Source organism: Gouania willdenowi, chromosome 7 (genome assembly GCF_900634775.1).
Source record: "Gouania willdenowi chromosome 7, fGouWil2.1, whole genome shotgun sequence".
NCBI classification, from domain to species: domain Eukaryota; kingdom Metazoa; phylum Chordata; class Actinopteri; order Blenniiformes; family Gobiesocidae; genus Gouania; species Gouania willdenowi.
In genome coordinates, this window is record NC_041050.1 from 10358823 (window position 1) to 10373440 (window position 14618).

The window sequence follows — 14618 nt, forward strand, 5'->3', positions numbered from 1 at the left end:
AATGATCCTTCTTAATCGTTTAGATTCTCCTGGAGGCGTAATGGGAAGTACTTCAATGTGGCCAGAGACTCCCAGGTTTCAATGCGCAGGCGCTCTGGTACTCTCGACATCTACGCCTGGAACAATCCAGAACAGTATGAGGCAGAGTATCAATGCATTGCCTCCAATGAGTATGGATCTGCCTACTCCAACAAAATCAGACTACAACTGTACAGTAAGTTTAAGTATCTTGAAGTAGTCAAACTGTAGATTTTCTATGAATGGAAGATGAATCTTCCTTTGAGTAATGATGTTCTCTTTTGTTTAAAAAAAATAGAAATAAACCTGTTGTCTAGGTGACATTTGGTGACTTAATGAATTAACTCACAGCTTCAATATATTAAATAATATATTAATACAAATATTAATATAATGTACACTAATATTATATAATTATATATAAATATATAAATACTACACAAACAAAGGATTAAGAAGATTAGTTGAAAACTAAAGAAGTTTTGACCAATTGCTTAACACTCACAATATTGTAAATGAATTCAATTTTAGTGAATTTGTGTGAGACATCTTTCAATCAATAGATTTGGAATCCCCTGAGCTTAGTAAAAAAATACTGAAACATTTGTGATTTGTGAAAGATCCTTTCATTTGTTAGAACAGCAAGTGTCAAGCAATCAAAACTGATGACTGCAATCATGTGATCTCAACCGGTGATTTGCTTTTATTAGTTTTCTAAATTACTTATTTATTTTCAAGGACCTCCTGTGTGGCCCAGGGAGATCCTGGAGCCTGTGGTCATTAGCGCCGGCCTGCCTTTAGTCCTATCCTGTGACCCCCCTCCTGGCCCACTCAGACCCGAGACATACTGGATGTCAAGCTGTAAGCATTTGACACACATCGATAAACAAAACCACAGACAGAATATTTAGCAAACCGGCCTTTGACATGTTTCATTTCAGGCTCGTACGCGAGACCTTTCAACTGGCCTATCCAGACAGCTTTCCCCACCATGCAGGCAGTGCGGCAGGACCGCAGGGTGTCCATGGGTGCCAGTGGAGATCTGTACTTCTCAAATGTGCTGTTCAATGACTCTGCTGCTGATTACTGCTGTAATGCTCGATTCCCCTTCAAGAACGTCATTCAGCAGAAGATGCCAGTGGTTGTGAAAGTTCTCACAAGTGAGTGAGTGCACCCATAAACCTCATCAAGCGTTCTAATCTTGTCCAAGCAGTAAGTGATTAAGACCATAAAGAATGAGGATTGTTTTCCAGGTGCATCCCTTTTTAAATGAACACATAGTATTTGAAATATACTTTAACGGGAGTTTTGGCTGATTCTTTCCACAGCTCGTGCTATTGCTGAGGCTGCCCCAACCTGGCTGTCTCCGACAGGCTCCTCCAGCTTCATGCTGGTCTTGCAAGGGGAGGAGCTGCTCCTGGAGTGTATCGCTGCGGGGATGTAAGTCCTTTGACTTAGGCCCTATTTACAAGAGAACATTTTCTAGTGAAAACACTAAAGCTTTGTTGTGTTTTGGCAGCCCATTTACACAGCAACAGCATTTTGGCAGCCTGGCAAGAGCCAGATTGATGTGTAGCCCTCCCTCTAACTCGAGTTCTCCACATCAATCTGGGTCCTTGTCAGGTGAATCCTTTCGGAACCAGGGAGTCACATGAACAGAATGCTTGAAGCTGATTGGGCTAAGCGCCGGTCCACCATAATTTGTTTGAGCCAATCACATGACAGAGACACTGGTGAAAACATACCTCTTTTCCATCCAAAAATGCACAAAGCGCCTCTCGCTGTTGCTCTTTCAAAAAGGAAATTCTTCTATACCTGAGTTTATAGCAAACACTTTCACTCTTACTCTTCAGTGGATGTGTCTCTACCTATGCTCTTATTTTGGTTCATTGTAAAATCATACCACCATCTATTGGCCTGGCATGTTTACTACATCATTATAATGCTTCCTGTGGTCTCATATAAACAGAGCTTGTTTTGAAAATGTTGCCATGTGAATGCAGAACTTTTGGAAAACAAAACGGAAACAGAAGCAAAAAGTTGTCATGTAAACAGTGCATTAGAATAATAGCTGTTGGCCGGTTTTATGACCTGAGGTATTATGAAATCAGCTTGCTGAACCCTTTATCCAGATGAAAACTATGCTGCTGATGGTAAAGACGATTATTATAATACATTTTAGCAACTGCTAACCTCAGATATATGTGAAACTAATCTCAATGACATCTTCCTGCCATTTAACAATAATGAAATGTACTATTATCAATAAGGCCGACTCCTCGCGTTACCTGGACAAAGAATGGAGTGGCCATTGAGGCATCCTCACAACTTAAGTTGAAGAACTTCAACAAAATGATACAAATCCCAAAAGCCTCTTTTGAGGATGCGGGTGAATACGTCTGCACTGCCACCAACAAGATAGGCTATATAGAGCACACCATAACTGTCAGGGTCAGAGGTAAGACTCACAGAAACATAAATTTTTATTAGTGTACATTTCAAAAAGAGCTAATATATTTAATTTTTTCAGCTGGTCCATTTTGGCTAGAGAAACCCACTGACTTGATCTTGGCTCCGGAAGAAACTGGAACGCTTGTGTGTCGCTCTGATGGAGCTCCTCGTCCCACAATCAGCTGGTTTATCAATGGTGAACCGATAGAGAGTATGTTATTGAGGATAGTTTGCCAAAGGAAAAGTTAAAAATGCTAGTAATTGATCACCTTTGTGTAATTAATTTTTCTGGTTATTCTTAGCGTCTTCACCACTGCCAAACCGAGAAGTGTCAGGAGACACAATAACTTTTCGCAGTGTGACAGCTGAAAATACCGCTGTCTACCAGTGCAATGCATCAAACCCATATGGTTATCTTTTGGTGAATGCTTTTGTCAATGTGCTGCGTAAGTTACCACTATTTACTACTTACTACTACTTCATTATAACGTTCACATTCAGAATAGATTTATTATTATTAGTATTATTAGTAGTATTTATTATTTTTGGCATTTTATCTCAGGTCAATGTCATTTGAAATAGAAATAAGACTGGACTGACAAAATGTGTTTATTTTATATATATATTTTTTTTTTTATATGTTGTTATTAAAAAGTAATGAAACCGTAATGCATATTAACAAAAAACAAATATATATGATAATTCAGAAAAATTACAAAATGTTTAAGATAACTATTTCAAAACCTGCGATGGACTGGCACCCTGTCCAGGGTGTACCCCACCTAGCAACAGGAACAAGGGGTCTGAAAAGGGGGTCTGAAAATGGATGGATGGATGTCAAAACTTTTATTTTTAGCACAACCATCTATTAGGTCAGCATTTTCAATATAAAGAAAAAAATATATGTACATACTCTGGCAGAATTTAGAAAAAAAGAGAAAGCAATTTATTTATATGCCATTGCACTTATTTTTTTAAATAAGCTAGTTTTTTTTTTAGTTTAATTATAAATAACATACAACAAGATAATTTGAAACTCAATCTCTGCATGTATTTGTTGGAATTAAACTTAATTCTAATTTACAACACAACTGCTTGAAATTTTAAGTAAATAATGTGAAATGATACAAGGCAGCAAGTAAACAATTTTTCCTCAAAGTTGATACAAGCCTAAAAAAAGGAGAATGTCATGTTGTTTTAATTGTCTTTGACAAAGTACTATTTAACTTGCGCACCAGCCATTTGTAGTCAGTTCTTTATTTCCAATGTTACCTTTTTGTCTAGATGCAACACCCCGAATTCTTTGGCCCAGGAAGGAACACGTCAAAGTAACAGCAGGGAGTCAAACGTTTTTAGACTGCCGATATTTTGGCTCTCCAGTGCCTGAATTGCGATGGTATGAACATTATTTTGAGACAAAGTAGAGATGGAGTGACGATATGACGTTATTGAAATGTGTGATTCAGTTGATTTATGTGTTTATTCATGCAGGTCGAAATATGGACAAGGGAATCTTGAAGGCAATCATCTTAAGACTCACAACAACGGTACTCTGGAGATCAAACGTATACGGATAGAGGACGAAGGGACGTACATCTGTGTGGTTAGCAACATAGCAGGAAGAGATGAGAGTCAAGTCAGAGTGGAAGTCAAAGGTAACAAATACAACAAAGCAACTCGATTACATTAAATAAGTGTAGACGATGGATCTGTGGATTGTTTTGTGACATTGGCTTTGGGATTATTATTCTTTTTTTAGAGCCCACCCTAATTGTCACAAGACCCCAGAATATGAAAGTCATGCGCGGGACTGATGTTCGCTTAGAGTGTGTGATAACAGCTGATGCCTCCACACCTGTCACAACCACATGGATTAAAAACAGAAAGCAAGTGACCCTTGGCTGGAGGTAAATGAAGATCACATACAAGTGTATGGTCTCAATGACTGCATGACCTTCTACATTGGCCCTCATTTATCAGCAATTCATACGTTCAGTTCTGAGTGTAAGACGTGCGTTTGACCAAAGTCACGCAAGCTTCTGTGTTTATCAATCCTGACGTGATCGTTTATTTCCTTGCCAATGTTTGTTTTACCTCAGTGGGCGGGCCCTCCAAACCAGGAACATTTGAGCACGTAACATATTTATGACGATCAAATTCAGCCGCTGCATTTATCAACACCCGATAATTTGTACGCTGGGATTAGTCAAATACGAACGTTTCATAAATCCCACGTTTGTCCTGTCGTACGACCAAATGTGCATTCAGATTTACACCCATTTTCACACAAGATTGATTAATGAGGGCCATCATTTCTGTGTTAATGTAAATACAACCCAATCATCTATTTTTTCCACTCCTCAGACTTAATCTGGATGAATCAACTTTGGTCATTACTAATGTGAACAGAGACGATGAAGGCAATTACACCTGTGTCATCAAGAGTGAACTGGATCAGAAATCTGCATCAGCACATCTAATGGTGATGGGTATGATGCTTTTTATTGATTTTTTTTATTTTTTATTTTGATTTATTTATGTAAAATATAGCATGTTGATTAATTTGAACTGTTTTGTTTTATGCGTGGAGATCGTCCAAACCCTCCCACTAACCTGGAGCTGTCAGATCCATTTGAGCGCACTGTAAGGCTCACCTGGGTCCCTGGAGAAAGCAACCACAGTCCCATTACAGGTTAAAAAAATAAAAAAGATCAATTTTAAAGTTTTTTGAATACATTTGCAAGTACACATGTGTGGCTCCATTCTTTCTCCCTTGCAGAGTACTTAGTCCAGTATGATGATGACGACTGGTTGCCTGGAAAGTGGAAGAACCTGTCAAGCTACCCGGGGATACTCACTTCTGTCATTTTGCATCTCACACCTTTTACCTATTACCAGTTCAGGGTCATCGCCATCAATGCTATTGGAGCAAGTCGTCCCAGTCAACCATCTTCACGCTTTCAGAGCAGTGGTGCACGTAGGTTTTTTATCATATATTAATGCATTTCTTGTGATGGAATTTCCTCAGTTTAAGAAAAAAAAAATTACTAATATGTTAAGTTAAATGTTAAATCCAAATCTAAATGATAAATGTTAAATCCAAATCTAAATGATAAATGTTAAATCCAAATCTAAATGATAAATGTTAAATCCAAATCTAAATGTTAAATCTAAATCTTGAATCTAAATGTCACGGGTGAAACTAAATATTTAGCTAAAATGCTAATTCACCGGAATAAGCATTTATTTTGATGCTTCCCATGAATTTGCATGTTAGTTAATTATTTGTTGTCTGTGACATTTAGATTTATATTTAACATTTATATTCATCATTTAGATTTAGATTGAACATTTAGAATTTCCATTAGAGTTAACATTTATATTTAGATTCAATATTTAACATTTATATATACATTTAACATTTAAATTTATTTTTACGAGAAAAGAAATATCACAAATTTCACAAATATTGCTGTAAATCTCGTGAAATCTAAAAATTCACACATGTTTTTTTAAATGTGGTTTGCTGCTAAATGTTGCAAAAAGCTGCTATTTATTTTAGCATGCGCAACTTTACAATCGACGTCCCATATGTATCTATAGACATAATTTTTCTAGAATAAGAGGCCAGTCTTTCCACATGAACATACCCTAATACTGTAGCTGGAATGATCGCAGTTGTTTGCATTGCATTGGGAACACCTCCCAGTTTTATTTCATTAGAACAATCTATTTTCCCGTACAGCTCCAGATGTCATTCCAAAAAATGTAAAAGGTGTGGGCACATGGAGAAATAACATGGAGATCAGCTGGGAGGTATTTATGTCAGAACATTTCATCTTTCTTCTCAGTGTCATTGTATAAACTAATTACTTTTGTGTGCAGCCTCTGGCTTACAGAGATTGGAATGGGCCTCACCTCAAATATCTGGTGTGGTGGAAACGCAGAGATTCTCGCGAGGAGTGGAAGAACGCCACCACCAAGTGGCTAAGATACTACATCTATGATGCAGATACCTACACCCCCTATGATATCAAAGTTCAGGCTGTCAATGATTTCGGGCTTGGACCAGAATCCCCTGTGGTCATTGGTTACTCTGGGGAGGACCGTGAGTGCATTTATGGAATATGTATCAACAAATGTGTTTTGCTGTATTTCACTTAAACTTAAACACAAAATGTATTTATTGTTTACTCTTTCACTTGAGGTCCAATAATGGCTCCCATGAACCTGCGAGTGTCCGACATTGAGAGCACTCAAGTGACCGTTCACTGGGACTCAGTGACCCGCAGCACTGTGATGGGTGATTTGAGAGAATATAAGGTATGATATGGCCATTCATAGCAGCACAAAATGACCTTTCAAGAAAGGAAGTCTGCACTGAAGATTGACAATACAATAAAACAAGTCATTTTCAGTAAAGTTTCATTGAGTTTATGTAATAGTTCACATACTGTATGTAAAATAATATTCTCTTGTCATCTGTCAGATCTACTACTGGAGGGACAGCAGCCAGCTGAGATGGCTTTGGGTCAACAGAGGAATGAAGTCTAAATCGTTTGCTAACAATGATCCAGAACCTTCAGGGATCCTCACTGACCTCATTCCTTATAGCAACTACAAGATGTACATAGTGGTGACCAACAGTCGATACGAAGGTCCGCCAAGTAACACCTTATACTTCTCAACACCAGAAGGAGGTACTATTAGTAATCTATGCAAAGATGAAATAGGTGTGATTATATATATATATATATATATAGAGAGAGAGAGAGAGAGAGAGAGAGAGAGAGAAAACTTTTTGACAAATGGAAAAAATAATGGGTTCCCCTAAAGGTTTATTGTAACCCAGTGGTTCTCGTTCTCAAGTTGTTATTACTTTGCACCCCCCTTTAAAGAGCGAAAATAAATTCCAGGACCCCACCATTCCAACAAAATTTCAACAAAATTCTTCCAAACACCTAAAAAAAAACATAAAATGTGCAATCACTTATTTTAGGTAATAATAAAGTCATGATGATGAACAAAAACAAATTAATTAATTAATTAATAATAATAATAAATTTGAGAAACAGTGACACTGTTGTAACTGATAATATTAAATGTGACAATGGTTCATTCCTCCAAAGAAGATTGGGTAACACTTAAAGTTTTTTTACATAAGGCTGATATTACGCTGTCATTAGCATGAATAAGGTGTCATGAAGGCTGTCATTAAGTACTGTTTGCTAAATTTTGACAGCTTTCACAAACTCATCAAATTTTTGGTGCTATCTTGGCATTTTTAGGTTAGGTGAAGGGATCTAGTGGGGTTAGGTAGGGTTAGGGCAGGGGTCTGCAACCTTTACTCTTAAAGGAGCCATTTTGCCTCATCTCACCTGGATTAAAGTCCTCCTGGAGCCGAAAAAAAAATACCTTTATGAAGACGACAGTGTATTAAATTCTATATAGTTAAAATTATATATAATGTTTGATTTAATTTGATTTGATTTATATTGATCATGTAAATTGCAACCTAAAAACAGCTTAAAATCAAATAAAATAAATTGACATCAAGAAATAAAACAGTATCTTGTATCTTCAAATTCTTACACATATCAGTTTACATGAACACAATGTTATAGAAAGAAGATTTTTTTTTCTAGTTAATGTATTTGAAAGGCTACAAAAATTAACTTAAATTTGATAGCACATGATCATGTGATCAACACATGCTAATTGCTAATTTCTTGCCACACATAAAGCATGCATATTTAACTGGCACATTGGCGGTTAAATAAATCCATCCCCACACAATTAAAATCTCTATTTTCTTCCAGAATAGTGTTTTTATTGGTCCAGTTATCTTACCAGGGATTTAAAACTTAAGGTTAGTCACAGGTGCATTAAAATTGATGGTCTGTAGATGTTGCAGGAGGTGAAATAGGAAGGTGGCCGAGTCATTGCACAACGTGATTCATTTTTAGGTTACCAAATTGTTATATCATTGTTTTATTTATCATTAATAGCCTCTGAAAAAAATAACTATTTATTTCAATAATTTTTTTAAAGATATAGGGAGCCATTGCAAAAGAGTCAAAGAGCCACATGAGGCTCCAGAGCCGCAGGTTGCAGACCCCTGGGTTAGGGGTTTAGGACACAAAGGGTTAGGGTAATAAACTACACTTAATGACACCTTATTCATGTAATGACAGGTGTCATGTCATAATAATGACAGTGTAATGTCAGCCTTTATGTATAAACTTACTTAGGGTAAAGTGTTACCTTTTGGGTACATGTCCTGTTTGCAGTGCCATCAGCACCAACATCATTCAGGATCCAACAGCGACATCTCGACAGTGTTTATGTGGACTGGGATTTGCCAGCCGAGCCCAATGGAATCATCACTGGCTACTCCATCAAGTATCAAACTGGTACGCCAACATTCTATGCATTTTATATAAAATTGTCTCTTTCTCAGAAGGTGTAACAGAAAATGCTGGTTAAAGGTTGTTCATATTAGTGACTCAAGTGGGATTGTGATTAGTGAGGATGCAGGATCTTCACGATTGTTATCTGTTTTTAGTCGTTAACTCCTCCTACAAGCGTTTGACAGATTTTGACATATAAGCTATCAAAACGTTCAGAAAATTCCCAAAAATGATACTTGTATTTTTATCATTTGTAACTTTGTAACTTTTTGAGGTATAACATTTTTTGTGAAACTGCATTGACTGTTCAACTCAACTTTCAAGTTTTTACCTTCAAATATTTGCAAACAAATTACAAACCATCCAACCTTTAACATATCCAGCTAATATGTTCAACCCATTTCACTAATGCTATGCTAATGCTAGGTTAATGCTAATACTATGCTAGCTAAAGCTAATGCTAGCTAAAGCTAATGCTAGCTAATGTTAAGCTAGGGCAGTACGACGCGGGCCAGCACCTGCATCCTCACTTGCATTTTCTTCAAGAAATGCAAATAATCTAGTTAAAACCATAGACTCTAAAAAGAATGGACGACGCCCACTCACAGGGAAGTGAAGATTTTTTTTTTTTTAGAGCTCCCCCTGCTGACTGGCTGCAGTAAAGATCATAAGCCCCTCCTCCTCAATGTTAACGGATGGGATGTTGGTCAAGTTAAAACACTCGTCACATATTTTATTTTTTCAAACCTAAACTCTGCTGTTAGTTATTATCACCCGACATTGTGTTCAAGTGCTCATTTGTCTTTGAAGTTTGTTTTAAATAAGTTATTTGAGGTTGAAAAATGGGATTTGACGTCATATATGACAATGATTGACAGCCGATGATTGGGCAGTACACAAAACGGGATGGGGCGTGCTACTAGGGCTCCTCCCTACTGCGTAGACTCTGGCTCCAAATGACGTCAAATTTGCAAGATGGCAGCGCCCCTAAGCGCCGTATTTTGGCGTTAAGAACTTTGAGTGGGAACAGCTACAGTGCACGGCCATTAGTTAAAACATGTATTGTCACTTGTGTGCAATCTTCTATCATCCTTTGAAAAAAAAAAATCCCTCCCTTTCCACAGTAAATGCAACCAGAGGAGAGGAACTTCGAGTTGAGGAGCTTCCTCCCAATACGACAAGTTTCACATTGCGGCGATACGATCGCTACACCCGATACAGATTCTCAGTGGCTGCAAGAACTCAGATAGGTATCGGAGAATGGCATACAGAGGAGTCCCCCCATTACACCACCGAAAGTAAATAAATATGTTATCCTAATGCATCAAGAAATCCAGCGGTATAACAAGACCTACTGTATTCCATCCATTTTTGTTTCTTTTTGTTGTTGTCTGTTGCAGTTTATGCTCAGGACCAGGTAGACATCACCACTCAGGGTTGGTTCATTGGGATAATGTGTGCTGTGGCTCTCATCGTACTCATCCTCCTCATAGTCTGCTTTATTAAGAGGAGCCGTGGAGGGAAATACCCAGGTATCAAGAATATGTGAACTATCAAATAAAGGAGTTTTTGGGATTTTAATTGCCTAATGATGTTTCATACTGTATGCTGTCCCCAAGAAAATATGGGAACAATTATCATAATAATGTCAATTTATAGAAATGTTTCACTATTAAGGATATTTTATGAAATTATATAATAAATAAATAAATAAATAAATAATTCTGTTAATTAACAATTACAAATGTTGATCTTTACATGTTAATTTTCAATACTGTGAAAGCAGACACAGTAAGCAGGCAGTTTATCATTGCAGTGCGGGAGAAAAAAGACATTTCACTGGAACCCGTGGAGGACAAAGATCAAGAGGGTTCATTTGATTACCGGTGAGTGTAAAAACCAACACTTGAAAAAATAAAATAAATACATGTTACAGTGTGAGAAGTTTAGGATTTAATATGTCTTTTAAAACGTGTGCTCTTCTGTACATCGTATCTGTGTGTTTAAATTGTGTATATAGGATTTTTGAGTTGTTTTTTTGTGTCCTTTGTGTATATTACTGTTTTACTCATTGGGCTTTTCCCAGTATAACACTGTACTTAATTCCTCATTTAGTTTTAGCTGAATATTTCATTTGTGCCTGTGTATCTTTATACTTTAAAATGATTCTGGCTCTTAAAATGACAGTTGAACCTTTATTAGCTTTATAGTCTTCTTGTGAATACTCCAGTAAGTACAGACATTTGTAAAATTGTAGAAGTTGGTGGTGCACAGGTTCAAATTGAATTATTTGAGATTACAGTTTAATAACTTTTTGATTTCCTTTTTTTCAAATTGATTCATTTTCAGATATACATTTTCTAACTTTGACCTTATTTTCCTTCCAAAACCTAAACCTTGTTTTTTTCTTTCCCTGATCCTCACAAAAAGGTCCCTTGAAAGGTATGACAAGATTAAATATTGACCCATTGACACAACTGACATTTGAAGAACGTAGTACTGAAAAAATGCTTTAGTCAATCAATTTGTACAAAGTTTAACCATCTTGAGGCCAATAACAATTGAAGATTGAAATGTAATCTGCCCATTTCATTTCAGGATCGCCCGTGTCTCCACTTTGCCTTATCCACGAAGGTACATGCAATATGTTAATGTTTTACTACCATTTATGTACTGAAATGTTTATGTTACATCATCATATTTCAATCTTTGACTTTGGTTAAACATGTTTTGAGCAGGTTTGTTGGAATGTTATTAAACTCTGGTCTGTTAAGGTAGACAATGTTTTGATTTCCAAAGCAGAGGACTCTTGCATCGACCGTTAGATACTTAGATGCTACAACTAGTTTACTCATACCATAATATCAGTATTATATGAGAGTGCCCATCTAAATGATAGATAACTCTTCTATTAAATAACACCAGCCTTTGTCTTTAATAACAGGCTGAGGCATATTTTGTTTTTACCTAAATGGAAAGTTCCTTGACTCAAAAAAACATCACTGGAAAAAAACTATTTATGAAAAAAAGGGGTTACACTTTACTGGAAGTTTTATACATAAGGGCTGACATTATGCTGTTATTATCTGTCATTAGCATGAATAAGGTGTCATGAAGACTGTTGTATGTGTTGTTTGCTAAATTATGACAACTTTCGCCAAATTATGACACCTTTGGAGCTATGTTGGCATTTTTTGGGTTAGGTGGAGGGATCTAGTAGGGATAGGAGCATTGATGATCTTTTCATGATGAAACCCCCTGAACGGTTCCGGACCATTCAGTTTGGTATGGGGTGTTAAAGGCAAGGCACGGGCTGATGCATATTACTCGGGTTTTTCTGGTTTCTCTGTTCCATACACCATTCATCAAAGAGTTTGTGAAGGTGTATCAGTGTAGGAGTGTATGTAATATGTTCAGAGCCCAGTAGTGGATAGACTGACTGGAGTCGGCCACCACTGTGCATGCTTTGCAAGCCCTAGAGATAGACTATGTTAAAGTAAAATGGGAATGAGTATGAGGTATGTGTGTAATATGCAGTAATCGGTAATTTGGTATGTCAGCAGTGTGGAGGGTTAGGGGTTTGGTAGGGTTAAGTTTAGGGTTCGGGGTTAGGGTAATGAAGGGTTAGGGTTAGGGTAACGGATGCCACTTAATGACAGCCTTCGTGACATCTTATTTGTACTAATAACAGGTGTCATGTCATAATAATGACAGCGTAATATCAACCTTATGAATACAACTGCAAGTAAAGTGTTACCAAAAAGGCTTCCTCTTTGTTGAAAAATTGAAATTACTGTCCCTTTGACGTCCACTACTTTTAAGAAGATGACTAGGAATTAAACTAGAGTCATCCAAGTGCAGGGCAGGGTTTTGACTCCAAGGATTAATGGGTTACAGTGAAACTGGAGTTGAATGAGCACAGGTTCAGTTCAGATAAACACATGACCCCGGTTCAGACAACATTTTTTACTCTGGTTCATAGTTCTCTGAAGCATTGCCCTCCTGGCATGTTTAAGATTGTCAGAGTAACGGTGCTGACTAAGGAATCTGAAGTATGGACAGACGACAGAACCAAAGATACACTTTAAAAACAAAACAAAAAAAACAATCAGAAATGACCTAACCAACCTTGGGAATTGAAACTTATTCTTTCTGACCCTCAATCATCAATCCTAAACCCTAACATTTTCTCTATAAATGGAAAGTACATTTAAACTGAATTTTAATGTGTGAGTTTTCATACATTTTCTTCTTCTCTGTAGAGAGGAAGAGCGAAGGTTTCAAAGGAGCCAGCCTTCTATAGAGGCAATGATGAAACGAACAGACAGTGATGACAGTCTGGTGGATTATGGAGAAGGAGGAGAAAACCCCTTCAATGAGGACGGTTCCTTCATCGGTCAGTACACCGGAACCAGGAGAGATGTACGGGAGTTGGACTTTGGAGTTGGTCTGGATATCCATTCTCCAATGAACACCATCTATTCCCTGGCATAAAGCTAGAAACTTTGGCCGGCTTGTGAACTTCAATCCAACTATGTGGCTCCTTGGAGGAAATAAAGGGTTGGAGTGAAACTTGGTTGACAAATGCCAAGCTTTTATTATGGAAAATGTGAAAAAACGATGTTTATCACTCGCAAAAAAAAAAGAAAAAAGAAAAAAAATCCATGTGATGAAAGGAAACTTGACTTTTTGTAAACACAAATGCTAAGGAGCGGATTCACTACAGGTTTAGAGGTGTTAAAATGTGTGCAAACGTCACTTCACGCGCTAATAAGCCATACAAACTTTAGGTAATCAGGAGTGCACGGCTGCTGCACATCGCAATGCGCCCTCAATCCATTTAGCGCGTTTCCCTCTAATGAATATGTATAGTAGGCGGAGCTCACAAGGGGAGCAAAATAATGGGAGAAGGACATGCAAATAAATTAATGCAGTGGGCGTAATGCAATTAATCAAATCTGGAACTGTTTGCGGTTATTGTTTTAGCACAGGAAAATAGTACGACTGACATGCAGGTGCAAACACACGCAGAGATCCGCTGCAGCAAATGTTTACACAAAACACAGCGGCGATGGAAACAAGGCTCCAGTTAACCTTTCTAGTATAAGAAATTGATTCAAATAAAACAATAGTCAATATTAACATCCACTGAATGAGAAAATAAAGTGTGTGTGAGGGAGAGAACAGCTGGATGCCTGAAGCCCTTGTGAAGTCCGGTACGTGTGTGTCCGCTGCGGCGCAGAGCCAGAGGGTTACTGCGAGCGGACCTCCATGGATGTTGCTTCGGACGCACAGCTCAAGTGAGCTTCTGTGTCTTTCTCCATGTTCTGACAAACTCTCATGTTGCATTGATGCCAGGCCAGAATCAGCTGATCAGATGCGTAACTTATGCAGTGATGGCGCAATATTCACAAATGAGAAAGTGTGTGACACAGCCCTGCTCAGACCTGCTGGATGATGGTCAGTAGATCATCTTCAAATGGTGCAGACTGATTGACAGACTGTGTTGCTGCATTAACTCAGATCAATGACAGATCAATAGAATGTTTTTGTCCAAATCTGCCTGTTTTTCATGGACTGACCTGACAGTGCACCTACATTAAATTAGGGGGGAAAATATCATTAGGTTTTAAAGTTGTTTAAAAAAAAATAATAATAATAATTTTCTACCTTATTAAATGTTTGTGCAGCAGACAGAGAAGTCCATCTGCCTCCTATTTAACTTCCTCAATTGTCATT

General features: G+C 37.5%; 1 protein-coding gene across 2 annotated transcripts in view; it reads left to right on the forward strand.

Moving 5' to 3' along the window:
• nfascb (neurofascin homolog (chicken) b) overlaps nt 1-13544 on the forward strand; it is a 29483-nt gene extending 15939 nt beyond the window's left edge. For both annotated transcript variants that reach the window (XM_028452766.1, XM_028452765.1), the window contains 24 exons: nt 24-214; nt 757-879; nt 960-1178; nt 1347-1458; nt 2289-2476; nt 2549-2680; nt 2772-2915; nt 3754-3865; nt 3961-4124; nt 4229-4376; nt 4834-4958; nt 5060-5161; nt 5249-5446; nt 6215-6285; nt 6355-6577; nt 6677-6792; nt 6959-7169; nt 8760-8882; nt 10004-10177; nt 10280-10411; nt 10696-10765; nt 11310-11321; nt 11478-11513; nt 13142-13544. In XM_028452766.1, coding sequence (XP_028308567.1) covers nt 24-214; nt 757-879; nt 960-1178; nt 1347-1458; nt 2289-2476; nt 2549-2680; nt 2772-2915; nt 3754-3865; nt 3961-4124; nt 4229-4376; nt 4834-4958; nt 5060-5161; nt 5249-5446; nt 6215-6285; nt 6355-6577; nt 6677-6792; nt 6959-7169; nt 8760-8882; nt 10004-10177; nt 10280-10411; nt 10696-10765; nt 11310-11321; nt 11478-11513; nt 13142-13373 — 3358 coding nt within the window. In that variant the 3' untranslated portion in view covers nt 13374-13544. The remainder of the gene's footprint in view (nt 1-23; nt 215-756; nt 880-959; nt 1179-1346; nt 1459-2288; nt 2477-2548; nt 2681-2771; nt 2916-3753; nt 3866-3960; nt 4125-4228; nt 4377-4833; nt 4959-5059; nt 5162-5248; nt 5447-6214; nt 6286-6354; nt 6578-6676; nt 6793-6958; nt 7170-8759; nt 8883-10003; nt 10178-10279; nt 10412-10695; nt 10766-11309; nt 11322-11477; nt 11514-13141) is intronic.
• Nucleotides 13545-14618: the final 1074 nt, after the last annotated feature.